Source organism: Vulpes vulpes, chromosome 8 (assembly GCF_048418805.1).
Source record: "Vulpes vulpes isolate BD-2025 chromosome 8, VulVul3, whole genome shotgun sequence".
Taxonomy (NCBI): domain Eukaryota; kingdom Metazoa; phylum Chordata; class Mammalia; order Carnivora; family Canidae; genus Vulpes; species Vulpes vulpes.
The window spans coordinates 5,853,376-5,874,226 of NC_132787.1; the positions used below are offsets into that span (position 1 = coordinate 5,853,376).

Sequence of the window (20,851 nt, forward strand, 5' to 3'; positions counted from 1 at the left end):
GATTCCTATTTTTTAATAAGATTTTATTTATTTATTTACAGAGACAGAGCACAAACGGGGGAGCGGGAGGGAGAGGGAGAAGCAGGCTCCCCGCATAACATCTCTGCTCCATTCTAGCACCCTGGGATCATGACCTGAGACAAAAACAGACAGTTAACCAACTGTACCATCCAGGCACCCCTCCCTTTTTTTTTTAAGGTTTTATTTTTAAGTAATCTGCACTCAATATGGGGCTCCAGCTCACGCCACCAAGATCAAGAGTTGCATGCTCTAGCAATTGAGCCAGCCAGGCGCCCCTGGTTGCAGATTCTGATTCCCATATTTTCCAGCTAGTTTTGAGTTGTAGAGAGTTTATAACAAATGTCTTCTTTGTATCCCTTCTGAGGGTTGGAGCGTTTGCTTATGTGTATATATCATCTTTTCTGTTGATACTATGTTTGTATTTGCATCCACAACCTGAAACTGCTGTAGAATGTTTACTCAAAAAGAACAGGGTCATCTCTCTTGGTTCTCTCTGTATCCCTAGTGCCTGGCACTTAGGTTCTCAATAAGTATTTGTTGAATGAATGAATTTTCAGAAAAGGGCCTTCTGGGGACACCCTAATCTGGAAATGACATCTCTTCTACCTCCCCCTCTACCCCTCCCCCTTTGTTTTAATCACTTCGTGTGCTTAAACTGTAGTTGTCCAGCATTGTAGATTCTCTATGCACACTTGGCAGTGTGAATCATACTTCATCAGCTCATCGCTGCTGGAGAAACCTCTTAAATGAAACTGACACTAGATAAACGTTGTAAGGCTGGGATGCAGAAAAAAGATCCAGAAGGGTTACAGGGAGAAATTGTTGGTTCCTTTCTACAACAGGTGGGGTGGAGATGAAAAAAAAAAGATACTTTTGCTGAAAAATCGTTAAAGTATGATAAGATTGGGATTGTCTGCCGTTTCTCTGTACCTGCATTAGTTAGCATGAAATTGTAGAGAATTTTAGAGAACTAGGGTCAAAACCAGAACTCCTATTTCCTTATTCTCAATCCAATGCTCTATGCTACATGAGAGGCAATTAAGGGACAAGGAATGAGAGCTGGGTTCAAATTCACCTCCCTCTTCCATTTACTAGATAGATCGAGAGGCCCATTCGGTTCCTCGGTTATCTTATCCGTAAGATGGAGATAACAGCCTCGGCCTCTCAGGGTTTGCTCTGAAAATCAAGTGTTTAAATATGAAACTTCCCAGACTCCGTAAATACTCGTTTCAATAAATGACCTGCTCACTAAAGAAAACTACAGCCTTTCCCTGTATAAACAGTAAGAGTCAACTGTACAGTGACCTTCCGGCCTCTGTATGTCTGAGTTTTTGTAGCCGCGGGGCCGGGGTGGTCCGGGGAGCAGCCGCCTCGGACCACGCAGCGGCCAAGCGCAGCCCGAAAACCAGCAACGCCGCGCTGGCGAGTCCCGCGGTGCGCGCGCGCGCGCGCACCGGGGGGGCGGAGTCACTGGCTGACGGACAGGTCGTCTTAGCCACCCCGGCCGCGCCTTCTCTAGCGCCCCGCCCCCTCAGGCGTGATAGGTTAGCGGGCCTCGACCAATGGTGACGCACAGCCGTGGGCACCGTAGCCAATCAGGGGTTGGGAGCCTGGAAGGGAGCGGGGCCGAGTTAGAAGCGGCTGGCGCGGCCAGAGGGCTGAGCGGCGCGGCGCGGCGCGGCGGCCGAGGTAAGATGGCGGCGGGGCTTCCTCGCGCTTCTGCAGTTAGGCAGCCGCTTCGCCCCTCGTGCCGTCTCCGAGCTGCTGCTTTGTTTCAACCAGCGTCGAGGTTGCTCTCCTCCTATAGGCTCCCAGAAGCCAGATTCTCCCGTGCCTGGAGCCAGAGGACAAAATGGCGCTTGCACGGGCGGCCGGGGACGGGCAGGGCCCAGCCGTGAGCTCTGAGGCGGCCGGGACAAAGGCGGCGTGCGGGGAGGCGGAGGCCGGGCGCGGTGCTGCGGCGTGGCCGGCGCTCCCTCCTCGTGCGGCGGCCGTGCGAGTCTGGGAGGCGCGCGACGCGCGGGTGGTCCGGGTGGGGGAGAAGCTGCCGTGAGACTGACTAATGGCTGTGAGGAGGGGGGCGGGGGGCGGGGACCTACGGAGGGTGACTTGGGCCAGCCCTTTGGAAACTACCCGCGCGGGCAGCCCGGATGTTGTGCCGCAGGAATTTACGGGAGGGCTAAGGGCTTTTTGATCTTTTGTGTGACCCTGCAGGTTTTGGTATGAATAGGATTCGGATCCACGTCTTGCCGACCAATCGGGGGAGGATCACCCCAGTGCCCAGGTCTCAGGAGCCCCTGTCTTGTTCATTCACTCATCGCCCATGCTCGCAGCCCCGTCTGGAAGGGCAGGAGTTTTGCATTAAGCATATCCTAGAAGACAAGAATGCACCCTTCAAGCAGTGCAGTTATATATCGACGAAGAATGGAAAAAGATGTCCCAGTGCTGCTCCAAAGCCCGAGAAGAAAGATGGGTATATATATATATATATATGTACAGATCATCTATGTCGTGTGTACTTTGAGTTTTAAAGGGAGGAGAGGGGTGGGTGGGATGAGGTATATCGTGAGGTTGTGAATAGCTGGAGTTTTAATGTTGAAAACTGGAAAGAGGGCCACTGACTTCATTCCTTTTAGACCTTTTCTTTTGTCTGTAAAATAAGGGGATATTCTAGATTATTCTTACCGCCCCCCCCCCTCCCCGGGGTCCCCTGGCTCTTTGGGTCATGACCCTGAGCCTCCTTAAGCTGTGTATATGTGTATTCTTCTGGGAGAGGCTTTGTGGCTTTCATCATAGAAGCAAACGTATTCACGCAGAAACAGAATTTGGCTAGTTAACTCTGCATGTGTATTTTGGTTTTGAAATTGTGCCCCACGTCTTATTACCCACAGTGGATTGATAGCTGAAGTAAAATACAGAGTTGCCAGAATCAGTTTCGAGAGATGAAAGTGGATCTCTTTGATTTGTTCTAAGATGATGTCAGCATTTTTTATAGTTGAAATGTTTGGTTTGATGAATGAAGCACCAGGTTATGCTGCCTGCATTTCTGCTTGGTAATAATATGTAATGAGCTGACCTTGGGCCGGTTAAATTGCTCTGCCTCACTGGCCTTTTTAATTTATAAATGAAGGTAATGCTCATTTTAATTTTTTTAAAAAGGTTTTATTTATTCATGAGAGAGAGGGGTGGGGGGCAGAGACACCGGCAGAGGGAGAAGCAGGCTCCATGGAGGGAGCCTGATGTGGGACTCAATCCTGGGACTTCAGGATCAGGCCCTGGGCTGAAGGCAGGCGCTAAACCGCTGAGCCACATGGGCTGCCCTCATTTTAATTTCCTAAGAATGATCTAAAGATTAGTGACTAAGAAAATGGTTGAACTCTTTCAAGAAGAAGGGACCGGAGTATAAATGTTAATATTTTTGTCTCCTTAGGGTGTCTTTCTGTGCTGAACATGCCCGTAGGAATGCCCTGGCACTTCATGCACAAATGAAGAAGACCAATCCAGGGCCTATGGGTGAAACACTCTTGTGCCAGCTGAGTTCTTACGCTAAGACAGAGCTGGGTTCTCAGACTCCAGAAAGTAGCCGCAGTGAAGCCAGCCGAATTCTGGGTAAGGATCTTCTCCTAGAATGAAAAAGGAAAAAGTAAGTTAAAGAACTTGTTTTGGGTAGCACAGTGCCTTGTGAATATACATGGCATGTGATAATAATGTAATTCATTGACAGTTTGGTGAGAATTCCAGGATTGCTGTGTTCACCAGTTCTTTTCAGTTTGAAGTAGTGTGTGCTTGGGTTTATTTTTCTGAGTTTTTGATGATTTCCTTCATTGTTGTTTATGCTTGTCTTTGTGAGGCAAGCTAATTTCAGGAAGCAAGAATAATTTTGAGTTGACCTTTCTGCCCTTTTGAGGGCAAGGTTACCTTATTTATGTTTTAAGTAATCTTACCTGGGTTGTCTTTTTTCAAGCCAATTTTATTTGTCAGAGCCTTTGTACTAAGTTCTTGGGGCTTTTTTTGTTTGTTTTCTTAAACGTTAAGGTTTGGGTTGATGTGTTAAGTAATCTAGTTTTGTGTGGTGGAGTTACGGAGGTGGGAAGTCTTAATGGCTGCTCTCCCTTCCTTGCCTCAGATGAAGACAGCTGGAGTGATGGGGAGCAGGAACCCATTACTGTGGATCAGACATGGAGAGGTGACCCTGACAGTGAAGCTGATAGCATAGACAGTGATCAAGAAGATCCCCTAAAGTAAGTTGTAACTCCACATAAGGCTTTAAAATTTTTTTGTAGTTAGAATGTGGACTGTAGTAATGCATGCAATTAATAGATTAATAACCTAGGAGGGGTGAAGAGAGTTTAGCTATTTTGTGAGCAGTACTAGCTTCTGTATTTTAAAGTGTCCTGTCCTGGTTCACCACCATCTTGCTGCAGGGCAAGATTTTATTCTGTTTTGGAAGTCTTGTAATTTGGAAAGAATTTTGGATATCAAATTCTACACATGAAAAAGCCTAGGGGAGAAAATAGGAACTGTCTTGGACATAATGGGAGGTTGGTTGAGAAATGCTTAAATCAGTTGGAGAAGAGGAAATTGATATAAATGGATCCCTGGATTAAGCCTCAGGAACAATAATGTGATTGTATTTGAATAACTATTTTTTTTTTTTTTGCAAAGTTACATTTTATGAGGGTTTTTTTTTTCTAGTAGGAAAAAAAAAGATGTTCAAGAGTTTCCTTTGGTTTCATGCCTAAGAAAGAGAAACTGATTTAGAAACCCAGAAGTGACTAATCAGTCTAATTATATCTTAACTAAGATTCTGCTCTTCACTTAGTTCATGATCACCTTAAGAGTTGTAGAAAAAAAAAAAAACCGTTGCTACTCACTGCCTTCTATTTCTGTCTCATGGTTTGGGTTTAGTTTAGTTTTTTCTTTTTTTGTTTTCTTCATTCTTTTTGACTACTGTCTTTTAAGAAACATTTCGCATTGACAGCATAGAAGTATAGTAAATAGGTAATGAATTTCTGATCTTTTTATAAAATCGTTTAGGTTTACGTTTGCTAAGTAGAATAATTTCATCTGTTTTTCTTGAGTAATGTCAGTTACTCAGTTCAAACAATGAATGTCAGTTCAAACAATGAATCTTGTTTGGAAAGTTTCATCTAAGTAGTTTGAAAGTTCATTAACTGGCAGGATTCTTTCTCAGCAGTAATTTTATACCAGACATTCTTTTTTTTTTCTCTCCCATTGTGGTTCTGAAAGAAAGAAAAAGCCAGACTTGCTGCTTTGAAGAGGTATATGCTCTGTAGGGTCACAAAGTGACTGTCCTTTGGTGTGGTAAATACTCCGCTTCGAAGGTCCAGAAACTTGATTTTGTCAGTAGTAATCTACAGTGGATCAGTCTCTGGGGGACACATTTATGCTAGTGTAACTTAAAAATACCAGTTAATTTTATGAGATGTATAAATGTTAAAAGGACTAGATACTTGATGTCAGTGTCTCCTAAAAGGAACATTCAAAGGGGAAAATAAAATAGGCAACTAAATAAAAGGCTTTCCTTAATTCCCCTATGAGATTATCCAAAAAAAATTTTGGCCTTCTAAAATATTTGCATTTTTAGGGATGTCAGTAGAGTTGTTAAATATCTTATAATACTAAAGTTTTTTTTGTTTTTTTTTTTAAGATTTTATTTATTCATGAGAGAGAGAGAGAGAGGCAGACATAGACAGAGGGAAAAGCAGGCTCCATGCAGGGAGCCCAATGTGGGACTTGATCCCAGGACTCTGGGATCATGCCCTGAGCCAAAGGCAGATGCTCAACCGCTGAACCACCCAGGCGTCCCTGATACTAAATTTGTTGATATGTTTCCATATTGCTGATGTCTTAAATTTAATAAAAGTTTCTTTATTTAATGAAATTGTCTTAATTTCATTTCTGGTGCCAGTGTTTTGTCACTAGGACCGCTTTTTTGAATCATTAACAATTTAACAGCATATGTTTTCTTTACTTGCTTGTTTCAGAAGGGTGCTTTTTGTATTATTTATGATGATGTCATTAGATTTTATCCTAACTAGAATTAGTATTAATTTCTTTCCCCTCTTGTAGGTATGTATATGTGATTTTCCTCAAAGTAACCATTTACTTAATTGTTTTTGTTTAAGATTTCATTCATTCATTCATTCATTCATTCATTCATTCATTCATTCATGAGAGACACAGAGAAAGAGGCAGACACACAGGCAGAGGGAGAAGCAGGCTCCCTGCAGAGTCTCTGATGTGGGACTCTATCCTATGATCCCAGGATCATGACCTGAGCCGAAGGCAGACGCTCAACCACTGAGCCACTCAAGCGTCCCAAAATGTATTTCAAATGTTTTTTTTTTTTTTTAAATTTATTTATTCATAGAGACACGCACAGAGAGAGGGGCAGAGACATAGGCAGAGGGAGAAGCAGGCACCATGCCCCATGTCCCGGGTCTCCAGGATCACGCCCTGGGCTGCAGGCGGCGCTAAACCGCTGCACCACCGGGGCTGCCCCCAGAATGTTTTTTAAATTAGAAACTGAAATCACTATCTTTTGTACTTCAACTAAAATAGGTTAAAGTATAAATGCTACTAAGTTGAATACTTTTAAGCTGTTCTGATAGCTTAAGTAATTAAATTATGAAACTGGGATAAGATTGTAGATTAATAAAAACTTTGAGTGTTCCATGTCTTCACTTCTTAAACATAATGCAGGTAACTGGGGAAAATAATGAAACCTCTTGCCTTCATCATGTTGTGAGATCACAAGTTAGTATCCATACTTGGGGATTTTATTATTTTGTTTTTTAATAGCTTTTTTTTTTTGTTTTTTAATAACTTGAATGCTGTATGTAAAAACATTCCTATTTAATAAGGTGATGGTCTCTGTGCTGACTTACTGTTAAATAAGAAACTTAAGTCTCTTCTCTACCCTTTTCTGCATTTAAGCTGGGGTTTTATTTTTGTGTTTTCTTATTTTTTGCTTAACTCTGTTTTATTCCAGACATGCTGGTGTCTATACAGCAGAAGAAGTTGCCCTGATTATGCGTGAAAAGCTAATTCGTTTGCAGTCTTTGTACATTGATCAGTTTAAACGACTTCAGCATCTGCTCAAAGAGAAGAAGCGACGTTACTTACATAATCGCAAAGTGGAACATGAAGCTCTAGGCAAGTGTTCTTTTTTTTCAAAGATTTTATTTATTTATTCATGAGAGACACAGAGAGAGAGAGAGAGAGAGAGAGAGAGAGAGGCAGAAACACAGGCAGAGGGAGAAGCAGGCTCCGTGCAGGAAGTCCGATGTGGGACTCAATTCTGGAACTCCAGGATCACACCCTAGGCCGAAGGTAGGCACTAAACCACTGAGCCACCCAGGGATCCCATCTAGGCAAGTTTTAATGTTAGTCCCAACAAGCTGTTGTGGCTTCAAAATGTGTATTTGGTTGTAGTTAGATTTATTTCTGTCTTGGTACCTGGAGTGAAGGAGAATTTGCTTTTGAAAGTGGCTATCTTATGGCCGTAGTTTTCTCTGTTTATTTCTTGTTAATTGGGGAAGCCATCCTTTATTGGTTGCTTGGCACGTAAATCTTGACTGTTGTGACTCACCAGGTAGTAGTCTCCTGACTGGCCCAGAGGGACTTTTGGCCAAAGAACGAGAGAACTTAAAGCGTCTAAAATGTCTTCGGCGGTATCGTCAGCGCTATGGAGTGGAAGCCTTATTACATAGGCAGCTGAAGGAACGCAGAATGCTGGCTACAGATGGTGCTGCCCAACAGGTAATTTGTGTTTATATCTGTAAGGGGTGTATATTTGCTTTGTTTACAAGTTAGAGTAATAGTCAAAACATTGTACAGTCTTGGATTGGAAATCTGACTTAATTGCACATGGGGTAAATTGAAAAGAACACTTACGTGGAAGTCCAGAGACGTGAATTGTAGTCTTCGTTCTCTCTCTCTCTTTTTTTTTTTTTTAGTTCTCTTTTGACCAGTTCTGTGTCTGCACTGTTAACTTCTTTGGGCCTCTGTTCTCTGTAAATTTACGGGTTGCTGTAGATTTCTAAGTTCTTTGGTTCAGAAATTCTTCATTTCAGAAATAGGGACTGGTTAAAGCGTAAGTTGCTTGGGAAACTTGTTTTAGAAGATGAGAGGATAGGTAGAATAATAGGAGCAAAGAATGTCAGGAGTTAAGTTGATAGGAAGCAGAGGTTTTTTTTTTTTTTTTTCTTAAGATTTTATTTATTTACTCATGAGAGACAGAGAGAGTGAGGCAGAAACATAGGCAGAGGGAGAAGCAGGCTCCCCACAGGGAGCCTGTTACAGGACTCAATCCTGGGACTCCAGGATCATGCCCTGAGCCGAAGGCAGAAGCTCAACCACTGTGCCACCTAGGCTTCCCAGAAGCAGAGTTAAGTGATCATTCTTAAATTTGTTTTTAAAGCCCTTGGTCTCTGCTTAATTTTTAAAAAAGATATATTTATTTATTTATTTATTTATTTATTTATTTACTTACTTATTTATTTTAGAGAGAGTGAGCAGGAGGGTCGGGGAGGGGCAGCAGGAGAGGGAGAGAGAATCTTAAGTAGACTCTGCACTTAGCATAGATCCTGATGCAGGGTTTGATCTCATGGCCCTGAGATCACAACCTGAGCCAAAACCAAGAGTTGGATTCCTAACTAGCTGTACCACCGAGGCACCTGGAATAATTCCATTTTTATCTGTTTTGTTTGTTAGGGCTCCACTTAAAATTGCAATTTACAAAAGGGTTTTGCTAGGGGCACCTGGCTGGTTTAGTCTATAGATCATGCAACTCTTGATCTTGAGGTTTTGAGTTCAAGCCCTAAAAAATTGTCACTAAAAGACAAAATAGTTTGAAAATCATTAGGCTTATCACCCACTTATTATATGGAGAGATGTTTTGAATTAGGGTTGACACATTATTTGGACATGAGGTTTTAATTTTTTTCCTTTTGTGTAGTATTGGTGAGTGAACTTGTCAAATGTTGAGTTTTTTAGCCTTTAAGGACATACATTTCTTATTAGTAAATATCACAGGTATTTGGTTGTGTTTTCTTTAAGATTTATTTATTTTAGGGAGCTTGTAAGTGGGGGAGGGGCAGAGGGAACCTTCAAGCAGACTTCCACGGAGCAGGGTGCCCAACACGTCTGGATCTCACACCCATGAGATTGTGACCTGAGCTGAAACCAAGAGTTGAATGCTTTAATCATCTGAGCCACTTAGGAGTCCCAGTTGGTTGTATTTTCTTTTGAGGGTTTGTTTGATTTATCTATTTTCTCCATTTTAGGCTCATACGACTCGTTCCAGTCAGAGGTGCTTGGCCTTTGTGGATGATGTTCGTTGTTCCAATCAATCTCTTCCAATGACCAGACACTGCCTTACCCGTATCTTTTTTATTCGTTCAGTTTGCTAGCTAGATTAAAGGCTGGTGGGAATCTCTGCTAGTTTGCTTAATTGAAGGTCTTTGTTTTCCTTTGGCCCTGAATCAAGGCCAGCAGTTTGCTGAAGCTGTTGGTTTCAAGCAGGAGCCAAAAGAAATGTCTTTCTATGGTCTGTTGGCCATTTCAGAACTTTGGAAATGTGATGGTCAATTCGTTAGAAAGAAACATCTGTGTCATTGGAGATAGGGATGGGCTAATATTTACTCATAGTAGATGAATACTGAGATTCCAAAATGTAGGGCTCTCTGATAGAACTTGTTCTTTGGAAATACAATACTGTTGAATCCAGTTATCACACACAAAAAATTACTTTGGGTTTCCCACTAAAAAACTATAGGTTCTGAACTGACTTTTCTGTGAGAATTATCCTTCTGTATGGTCAGGGCCCTAATTTGTATATTTAGACTTTATTCAAATTGAAAACTTACTATTTCCAAAAACAATGATTCTACTCTCCACTCTCCCAGTTAGTTTGCCTTTAAACCATCATAGCTCCTCTTGATTCTGCTATGAGACCACATTTACCAGGTTATAAGACTTCTGAGTTGTTTATTGGATTGTGAAAGTACATCTTTATTATGAATATTAAGAAAGTCACTTTGACAGTAAAAGCACTTGTTGAATATGAAAATCTTTATTATCTGAAAGGCATAAATCTTGCTGGATATCATTTGCCTGGCAAGAGATAAGAAATATTTGGAAATGAAGTGTATCTTCTTTAATAGGAAAAGAAGGAGAACCTTCTCTTGGTCTTCTGAGAGGAAAAAATTTTTTTCTGTTCTGTTTGTTGAATATTTTACCATTTTACTACTTTTTGTAATAAATGGTAAAAGATTGCTGTCCCTAATATACAAAATACTTGTGTGAGGTAATTAAAAATTAAAAATAAATGCTGAAAACATATAATTGGGCATTGGTAGACAGATTTAAAAGTAGAAGTGGTAATTAAAAGTATTTATCTTTACTGTACATATGTGAAATAGGAAATAAGGAAATTTTTAGTCTATGAGTTTGATACTTGTATATATATATTTAATGAATGAGTAAATTTCAGGTTGGTGAAATTGTAGTGAAATGGGTCTTCCAGCTACTGCCAGTGGGAAGACCAAGTGGTGCAAGCTTTTTAGAAAGCAGCTTGACAGTATTCATATTGTTTGATAATGATTATGTTACCTTGGAATTTAAGAAGATAGTCAAATGTAGACCAATATTTTTATATAAAATTCTTTTAAACGGAGACAGCCTTAAAATTTTCAGAAATGGTGTGGGTATAGAGAAGAAAATTATGATACAATATGGAATATGTTTAGGCAATAAACATTAGATTTAATGAAATTTATGAATGACAGAAAAATGTATGATAACGACAAAAATAAGGTATGGAATTACATAAAATCAGATACTGAGAGGGAAAGTAAAAGAGGTGGACTACTTTTGGATGGTGGGGTTATTCATGCCCTTTATTCCTCTGCCTTGTACTTTTCAGGTTTTCTTCAGTGAGCTTGATTTACTTTATAAGTCAAAAAAGTCTCAATTTACAAATATTAAGGAGTATTTTAGATTTATAGTATTATATTCAAGTAGTTTATTAGAATATTAATATTTTTAAAAGCAAAGTTGAAATGTATTTGAAAAGAGAAGGGAAGTATGATTTTTTTGTTTTATGTTTTTTTCCTTTCCACTCCATAGTTGCTTAAGTCACTTACCCTTCCTTAAGTCCTTATCCCAGAGAAACATGCGACTGCCATTGGTGACCTGTTAACTCTTTACTCTGGTCTAATGGAGACAGCACTGGACTGAAAGTGAAGGACCCAGACTCTAGTTGTAGGTCAACCATTCCCTTCTCTTTGTCTCTCTTGTTCCCATTGTAAAGGAAAGGGGGTGGAGGAGGATGGGGGGAGGGTTTTTCCAGAATATTGTATTAAATAAGAGACTTGTTAAAAGTCCTTTGAATTCTATGAAAAAAGTTCTGATTAAAACAATTTAATGGATTGATTTTTTAAGTATTCATATTGAGTAAGATTGGGCATTGGAGACTTTAGATTTTTTTAAGCACACAGAATGCACATCTGGTTATTCCTGTAGGATTCATGTGTTCATTTGTTCATTTTCATTCAGTAAATACTGTTTAATTTGTACTATTCACTGTTCTTTAGAGTAGTAGTTCTCAACTGGGGACCATTTATATCCCCATTTGGCAACGTGTGGAGACAGTTTTGCTTGTTTATAACTTGAGTGAGAGTGCTACTGACATCTAGTGGGTAGAGGCCAGGAATGCCACTAACCATCCTATAATGCACAGGACAGCCAGTAATATCAGTAGTATCATGGTTGTGAAACTCTGCCTTAAGAGATTAGCAGTTTCCAAGAATTGATTGAGACAAATGGCTTTATTCAAGAAGTTGTTATTTGTTTTAAAAATAAGGGCAGCCTGAGTGGCTCAGCGGTTGAGCGCCTGCCTTTAGCCCAGGGCCTGATCCTGGAGACCCGGGATCGAGTCCCACATCAGGCTCCCTGTGTGGAGCCTGCCTCTCTCTCTCTCTGTGTGTGTGTGTGTGTGTGTGTGTGTGTGTGTCTAATGAATAAATAAATAAAATCTTTGGGATCCCTGGGTGGCTCAGCAGTTTAGTGCCTGACTTTGGCCCAGGGCGTGGTCCTGGAGTCCCGGGATCGGGTCCCATGTCGGGCTCCCTGCATGGAGCCTGCTTCTCCCTCTGTCTGTGTCTCTGTCTTTCATGAATAAATAAAATCTCTTTAAAAAAAATAAAATGTATGCTCGACTTTTCAATTTTTAGAAATTACCTTAAAATTTGGGAGAAAATTACCCATAATTCTATAATCCTGGGTACAGTTTATAGAAAATTGTTGCTTTCTGGTTTAAAAGTAAGCTGACATTTGGGATGCCTGGGTGGGTCAGCAGTTGTGGGTGTCTGCCTTCAGCTCAGGTTATGATCCTAGAGTCCCGGGATCGAGTCCCATATCCAGCTCCCTGCGTGGAGCCTGCTTTTTCCTCTGCCTATGTCTCTGCCTCTCTCTCTGTAATGAATAAATAAGTAAAATCTTTAAGAAGAAAAAAGTAAAAGTAAGCTGACATTTGAAATAACAGTTGTCTGTTAATCTAGGGGGAAAAACTCACAATTTAGATTACAAGAAATGGTATCACTTGAATAAAACCCATTTAATGGAGTAACTTGAACCAAATTTTGTGGTTTTATCTAATCATTCTAATTATGATTCATCCTACCGAGAGCTTTTTTGCCATCTTGGAAATTAGCCTTTAGCTGTTTTACCCTTAATAGAAGTTGTTACTGCTCTTGGAATGTTCCTGGAGTACTTCCTTTCCAGGGACCTCATAAACAAAATTATCTTCATCTCTTTCTATTTGGGGCCAGGACAAATTCCCTGCATTGGTACCCCCCCAAAAAGTAAAGGGACATGGAAATTTATTTATTGTCTATTACTGGAGCTTTTATTTTCCTGAGTTCTCTGCTGCTTTAAACATGTAAATATTTTGGGAACAAGATTCAAAAAGTTTTTGCAGTCTTTTTGCCAATCTACTTACCAGAGTTCTTGGAGGGGTTTGGTAGCACTTCTTTGCCATAGCAGTTTTCTTCTGAATAGGTATAGTTTCCTAGGATTGTTATTGCTATTTGCTTAGCAGTGTTCTCAAATCCCTAAGTGAGAACAAGATTGGTGTCTCTAGTTTAAATGACTGGGATCCTGAAGCGTAGGTTAGGATTTAAATTACTGGTAGAGCTAGAATTAGATGCTAGTGAATGATACTTATTTTGAGAAGAACTTTAAAAATTGCTAACTGTGCTTGCTTGGTTCTGTTTCAAATGTAACCAATTGTCTTCTGTAGTGCAGACCTTGAGTTTTACATGGCCGACAGCCCTTCTATTTTGTGCCTCCAATAGATCCATTTTATTTCCCTTGACCATTTTTCTACAGATATTTGTCAGGACACGAATCAGGTTCTCTTCAAATGCTGCCAGGGGTCTGAAGAGGTACCCTGCAACAAACCAGTTCCTGTAAGCCTCTCTGAGGATCCCTGCTGCCCACTGCATTTCCAGTTGCCTCCTCAGATGTATAAGCCCGAGCAGGTACTGTCTGTGCCAGACGATCTGGAAGCCGGCCCCATGGATCTGTACTTGAGTGCTGCCGAGCTTCAGCCCACTGAGAGTTTACCTCTGGAGTTCAGTGATGTAAGTTAGAGAAGCTCTGCTCTGGTTGGCCCTTCAGGCAAGGCCTTATTTATTAATGGTGAGACTAGGTTATTAGTCTTGTGGCTGGGAGACTTGATACCAAGTTTTTGAAATGATACATGTATGGTTGTATTTGTACATTAGCATATTGATTTAGAGAGTTAAAATGGCAGGAGTTTATCTGAGGGAATAAAAAGTGAATTAAATTGTAAACTATGGGAAGTTAGAAAATCAAGATTATGGTTGGACTTGGTGTGGCCAGGAAGTCTGGTACCATCCACAAGGTAAGTGATTCACTAGAATCTTAATAATACAAGTGAATTCTGATACCTACTCTTGACAGTTGTAAGCTTGTGTTTTTGCTCTGTAGTAGTAAAGATTTCATTTTCAGGTTAAGGTGCCCACAGGAAATGACTCTAAACTTAACTCTGGCTATTGACTTTTATTTTTGATACCTTATTACAGATTCTGTTGTGAATGGACTAGAACAACAGTGATCTCTTTTTAAGTATTTACAGTCTTCTAAGTATGTACAGTACTTTTTTAAGCTTGTTTCTCAATTGGTCCCAGCCCATGAACCCATCTCTGATTTTATTGTTCCCTTAATTAGCACTACCCCTACTATGTGACTTGGGGATCGGTTGACTTACCATCTCTATCTTAGCAATTTACTTAATATTTAGTGTTCTGGATAAAGGTTTTCATTATTTGTTCTGAAGATAAGTCTTCTGAATTTCATAATAAAGGTATGCTGTATATAACCATGACATGTGTAATGGGACAAATCTAAATGGAAAATTGAATATAGGTTGCAAGATTGTTTGCTAAGGGTAGAAGCAAAGTTTGGGTGACTTCAAAGATACTGCTTGCTAAGAAGGATATATCCGGACAGGGTAATATCTGAAAAAGAAAGGTAGTATTAAGAATAAACTGATTCCAATTTTTTTCATAATCCCCATCCCCTTCTTTGCTTAATGTATGATTTACAGGCTATTTTTGGTTTTTATTATTTCATTTATAATAAAATTATAATTTTTATTATAATCCTGATTTTAATTGCTTTTTTAAGAATTTCTTTCACACAGATTTTATAGAATGTGAAAACTATAAAGGGACCTTCTTATATACTTTAGTGCTTCCCAAGTTTTTCCAGTGAGATTTTGTTGAAGAGCGTAAATGAATAGATAGCTCTGGATTGATAAGGACAGAGTTTTGTCTACTTCCCTTCATTTTAAATGTGAAGAATATACAGAGAAGTAGAGAAGTGCTATCTTCTTCTTTTTTTTTTTTAACTTTTAATAACATGAGCAACTTTATAAGGTCTAAAAATTAACCTAATAAGCATTACATCACCAGATTCCTTTTGGATATTAATATACATATGTGGAAATAGCACGTGTTTATGTAGGCATATTAGGTTAGTAACTTTTATTTCATCTGATAATTTCTTAGAGCCATTTCATTTTTGCCTTTCCCCTTTCACCTGCTTTTTGCCATATTAGTATTGCTCTTTGGAGAATTTTTACACAAAATTATAGAGATTGTAAGATTCATGATGATAGGTGAAGCTGACAGTTAAGGAATCTTAATTTTAAAAATATTTAGGGGGCAGCCGGGTGGCTCAGCGGTTTAGCGCCGCCTTCAGCCCAGGGTGTGATCCTGGAGACCTGGGATCGAGTCCCACATTGGGCTCCTTACATGGAGCCTGCTTCTCCCTCTGCCTGTGTCTCTGCACCCCACCCTCTGTCTCCCATGAATAAATAAGTAAAATATTAAAATAAATAAATAAATAAATAAATAAATAAATAAATAAATAAATAAATAAATAAATATTTAGGAGCTTCTGGATGGCTCAAGTCAGTTAAGGGTCTGACTCTTGATTTTGGCTGAGGTCATGGTCTCAGTCCTGGGATTCCGCTCCCCATTGGGGCTCCATGCTCAGCCTGTAGCCTGTGTAGCCCTCCCTCACTGCCCATCCTCCCACTTATTCTCTCTCTCTCTCTCTCTCTCAAATAAAGTCTTTAAGAATATTTAAAAACATTGTCAAATCTGTTAATTCTTGTTGCTTAGATTTGATTTTTTTTTTTTTTTTTTAGGGATATGAGAAGTAACCTTATTTTGGGGATTCCAGTGGGTTTTTAAGATGGACCTTTGATGTTAGAGGTTTAAAAACTATAAATGATCAATTATTTGTACTTTATCATCTGTTTATTAATGTACTTTTGATAAATCACATTGGTTATTATAAGTATAGTTCTATTTTTAATCTTTGGAGGTAAAATTTCTCTAGAAAATGTTGAAACAAAATCCAGTTTTTGAAAAGACATTTTGTCCTATAAATTCTGTGTATATTTATTAGTATAAAATTTTGCTGAAAAAAATGATTTCTTAATTGTATGAATTTCACCAGGCAATCTTAGCTTATAACCTACATTCTGCCTTAGATACATTTTTATAGCTTAATAACTTCTGGTAATTTTACCTATGGGAGGACCAGGTATTAGGTATTAATATAGGTTAAAATTCAGTCTCATTCTGGGTATTATACTTGGCTGTTTTCTGTGCTTTGATCCAGGATGTTTGACAAGTAACAACCTAATACATTAATCCTATTACTTTTTTTGTGTGATTTTTGAGATCAGAACAAAATGTGGATTCTCTATGTCCTGATGGACTTATGTTTCTAAGTATTCTTGTTGTAATAGGCATTTCTGCTGGTTCATCCTTCCTCTCTTGTTTTAGGTTCCTTTCCCCAATTTTAATTCTTGTAACATACAACATGAGTATGTGAGAAAAGCCTTTTCAATATCTATTTTCTTTAGAAAGCATTTCCATACCATTGTTATCTTGAGATTTGGAAACTTTATGCCTCACCACTTAAATGAGTTCTTTTGAATTCCAAGATAATTATTTGTATAATTGTGTAAAGTAAAAAAATTGGAGAAAACAGTTCACAGACTTAACCATGTGAAAATACTGGTTTCTGTTTCTTTTTTTTTTTTCTTTTCTGGTTTCTGTTTCTAATATAGAAGTTTCTAGGAGTACCTAGGTGACTCCGTCATTTGAGTGTTGGACTCTTGGTTTGGCTCAGGTCACATCTCATGGGTTATGAGATCAAGCCCTAAGTCCAGCTCTATGCTTAGTGGGGAGTCTGCTTAAAGATTTTCTCCGGCTGCCCCTCTCACTCGCGCTCTCCCTAAAGTAAATAAAACATCTAAAAAAATAATTTCTAACACATCTGAAATCGATGTTACATAGATGATCATATGCTTTTCTGAATTTCTGCTTAAATTGCGCAGCTTTTAAGTGTAGTACATTCTTAAATCTTTCTTTTTTTTAAAGATTATTATTCATGAGAAGGGGGGGGGCAGAGTCACAGAGGGAGAAGCAGGCTCAGGCTCCATGCAGAGAGCCGGACGTGGGACTCGATCCAGTGTCTGCGATCACGCCCTGGGCTGAAGGCAGCACTAAACCATTGAGCCACCCAGGCTGCCCAGTACATTCTTTAATTAATCTCTATCTTAATTATTGTGAAATATGATTCTTAATGTGGTGATTAGCAGACCAAAGAAGGGGAGAGAGTTTCAAACTCTTAGACTTAATTTGGAAGCACTAAGCCTATTGTGAAGCTAGATTACTGGAAACAGCTTCTATAAAGTTAATTGGGCATGGGGGAATAGAAACCCGTTGTTAATTTTCACTCTTGGGAAGGGAGTTTTGCAGTAGACTCTTGGTAGCATGAAAGTCAGTTTGACACACAGAGGCTTTGCAATGCTTTAGGCCCTGAATCAAGACCAGTGGTTTGCTGTAGCTGTTGGTTTCAAACAGGAGCCAAGAGTAATATGTTTCTGTGGTCTGTTAGCCATTCAGCACCCCAATGGGAATGGCTCTTTCAATTAGAAGAACATAGTCTATGGAATATGATGTCCTTTCTTTCCTTTCTCCCTCCCCTCCCCTCCTCTTTCTTTCTAAAAGAGCAATTGAAGTATGTTTTGTTTAAGAATTAGGGAATGGCTCTTTCAATTAGAAGAACATAGTCTATGGAATATGATGTCCTTTCTTTCCTTTCTCCCTCCCCTCCCCTCCTCTTTCTTTCTAAAAGAGCAATTGAAGTATGTTTTGTTTAAGAATTAGGGATTTGCTGGGTGGGGATAGGGACTTAGAATAGTATTTCCTTAGCCCACTGTGACTGTTAAGACATTAATCAAGCAATCGCATATTGTCTAATCTTTTTTTAATTTTTTCTTTAGTAAGTTCTGCTCATCGTGGTGCTTGAACTCACAACCCTGAGATCAAGAGTTGCATGCTCTACTGACTGAGCCAGCCAGGCACCCCACATATTGTCCAGTCTTTTAATTTTTTTTTTTTTTATTATTTATTTATGATAGAGAGAGAGAGAGAGAGAGAGGCAGACACACAGGCAGAGGGAGAAGCAGGCTCCATGCACCGGGAGCCCCATGTGGGATTCGATCCCGGGTCTCCAGGATCGCGCCCCGGGCCAAAGGCAGGCGCCGAACCGCTGCACCACCCAGGGATCCCTGTCCAGTCTTTTAAAGCAGTATTTTATTTTAGCTTGGGATTATGCTGATTGTCCATATTAGATTCACAACTGGCAAACTTAGGTGGTGGTTACAGTTTTAAAAGAAATATACTTTTTTTAATAAAATTTTTTGTAAAATATTTGTAACATGAAATTTACTGTTTGAACCATTTTTAAGTGTACAATTTAGTGGTATTAAGTACATTAACAGTATCGCACAACTGTTACTGTTGTCCATCTCTGAAACTTTTCTATCAGCCCTGAGTCTCTGCCCATTGAACTATAACTCTGGTTTCCTCTCTCCCTCCAGTCCTTGGTAGCTACTATTTTACTTTATGTCTCTGAATTTTTCTATTTGAAAATGCTTTTTCTTTTTTTAAGCTACTATAGTGGTCTGTGTTTTACACTCAGCAGCAAGAAAAAGTTCTTAGTGCTTTTGGATCTTACCTGATTTGTTGGACATTCTGGGGAAATCTTTTTTTTTGATTGAAAGTAGGCAAGGGGGTAAAGGAAATAAGGGAAAATTGCTTTGAGATTTGTTGAAAAATATGCTAGGTTCAGCTTATTGGTTCCTTTGGTATTGCTGATGGGCTTTTTCTCTTTCTTTTCCTAGGACTTGGATGTCGTGGGTGATGGTATGCAGTGCCCTCCTTCACCCTTACTTTTTGATCCTTCTCTAACCCTTGAAGATCATTCAGTCAAAGAAATTGCTGAAGGCCCAGTGGATATTCTGGCAAGTGAAGGACAGCCCCATCCAGGCACAGGTCTCCCTGCTGGCTATGGCTAGCATGTACTCCCAGTGAGTGGGGTTGTCATCACAAGTAGCCTATACAGGTGCCCCAGATGGCAGTTCTTCAGATGGGCCCCTAAAGAGGACACCACTAGTCCCAGACTCTGAGAGTAGGACACGTGATTTTTTAGTTAACTAGAAGAGGTTAAGATAAAGAATCTACATAAATGGTTCTTTTTAAAGGGAGAGTTTGACACTGGGATTGTTTTCATCATAGAGTAGGGACAAGTAATGTGATTTGGCTTCTTTGAGCCTTGGGTGGGGTACCAGTGGCCCTGACTGAAGACTAGCAGTTGTACTATAGCTGTTGGTTTCAAACAGAGGCCCAAAGGACTATCTTCCTCTGATCTGCTGGCTGTTCTGGAACCTCAGCAGTGAATGGCTATTTCATTGGAAGAAACAATGCACAGCTCTCCCTCCCACTGGGAGGGCCTCAGGAATGTTACAAATAATGACTGCTGACTCCAAGGGTCAGAGATAGTTAAGTATGGGGAAGAGTGGGGTCTCAGAGTTTTTTAAGTTTCTGCCTTCTTGATGTTGATTAAGTTAGATTCATGTTTCAGACCATAATGAATGGATTTGTAACCAAAGTGACTTTCTTTTAACAGGGCCAGATGCAGATGGCTGGAGATGGGTGCAGATCACAGGGGTCTCGAAATACTGAGAAAGCCTCTGCACCGTTGCCTCACAGTGGAGTGGCTACTGCAAATGGGAAGCCAGAACCCTCTTCTATCAGTTGATAGTTTGTTTTCAGAACCATTTGACTTTGGCAGATTTGAATTTTCCATTCTTTAAACAAGTATTTATGATTGTCTCTCACTGAAGGACAACTGACTATGATGGTTGTTTTTCCTCTGGGTTATTGAGTGCTATAGGTAAACAAACCAAATTTGTAGGGGAAGGGACCAATGGTGTCTACAGATTGTGGATGTCTTCCCACTCTGTGCAAGGAAGAGAGAGATAGGTGATTCCTGTTAGAGCTGCTGGGATTGAGTGTTTGGGATTGTGCCTGAGGGGAGAGACATCTTTGTAATGGGAATACCCAAGTCTTGGAACAAATCCACATAGGTGTTTAGGTAGGAGATGTGTACCCTTGGGATATTAATGGAACCCAGTGTCTGGTTATCTCTATCTAATGGCCTGTGTTTTAGCTTTTCTTTACCTCTCATCTGATTGGTAATCTGAACCTCCCTTCCCCCAGTGAACTCTAACCTATAACCTCTGAGAATAGCCCACACGACTGGGCCCTCCTTAACCATCCATCTTGCTTCTAACCTATGTAAATTTCTGTAGTGGCTCTCTTATGTAAGATACAATAAAAAAATTATTGTATATAATTTCTATTAAATGTTAAAATGTTATGAAAATATAAAGCAATCACTTGAATGCATGTTTTCTTTGTATTTGAATGTGTATATATGTTTTTGGGGTTCTTTGGGAGTTGTTTCTGATGGGAAAGGGAAAAACACAACAGGTAAATTTCCATCCCAAGAAGTAAATACATTTTCAGTAACTTGGTTTGATTTTGAGGATAAGATAAAAACCTGAAAGAAGTTAGAGAAAGGGGTGGAACTACCTTATGAAAGTCTATCGGTTCCAAAAATCCTTTTCATCCTACTTTCTGCCACCTACTCCCACTTCCATTTCTTTTTCCCAATTAAATCTGTTTGATTATATCTCAAAATTCTCTAGATCTTGGAACGTATATATGTAAAACTTCCTGAAGTTGGGCCTGATGTTAGATCACAGAGATAAGCATAAACTGTCAAGATCATTTTGATGGTGAATCTAAAGATAAGGTTAAAATAGAAGTTCACTTACGATTGAGTT

At 39.7% G+C, this 20,851-nt stretch overlaps 1 protein-coding gene and 3 non-coding genes across 19 annotated transcripts; all 4 read left to right on the plus strand.

The window, feature by feature from the left end:
• Positions 1–1,596: 1,596 nt before the first annotated feature.
• Positions 1,597–20,411, plus strand: KANSL2 (KAT8 regulatory NSL complex subunit 2). Of its 16 annotated transcripts, none has more exons than XM_072765415.1 (10): positions 1,597–1,710; positions 2,236–2,494; positions 3,452–3,630; positions 4,148–4,262; positions 7,037–7,204; positions 7,644–7,806; positions 9,333–9,429; positions 13,438–13,691; positions 18,845–19,030; positions 19,630–20,411. In XM_072765415.1, the coding sequence occupies exons 2-9, from the start codon at positions 2,244–2,246 to the stop codon at positions 19,016–19,018; spliced, it is 1,401 nt and encodes a 466-aa protein (XP_072621516.1). In that variant the 5' UTR covers positions 1,597–1,710; positions 2,236–2,243; the 3' UTR covers positions 19,019–19,030; positions 19,630–20,411. The 16 variants fall into 16 exon arrangements, with proteins under 16 accessions (XP_072621516.1, XP_072621514.1, XP_072621517.1 ...); XM_072765413.1 differs by having other exon boundaries at positions 18,845–18,964; XM_072765416.1 differs by having other exon boundaries at positions 13,438–13,589; positions 18,845–18,964.
• Positions 9,520–9,656, plus strand: LOC112921277 (small nucleolar RNA SNORA2/SNORA34 family). Its single transcript, XR_003235216.1, has one exon. It is a non-coding gene; the product is annotated as a small nucleolar RNA SNORA2/SNORA34 family (small nucleolar RNA).
• Positions 17,469–17,601, plus strand: LOC112921279 (small nucleolar RNA SNORA2/SNORA34 family). Its single transcript, XR_003235218.1, has one exon. It is a non-coding gene; the product is annotated as a small nucleolar RNA SNORA2/SNORA34 family (small nucleolar RNA).
• LOC112921280 (small nucleolar RNA SNORA2/SNORA34 family) lies at positions 19,291–19,426 on the plus strand. The gene has a single exon (XR_003235219.1). It is a non-coding gene; the product is annotated as a small nucleolar RNA SNORA2/SNORA34 family (small nucleolar RNA).
• Positions 20,412–20,851: the final 440 nt, after the last annotated feature.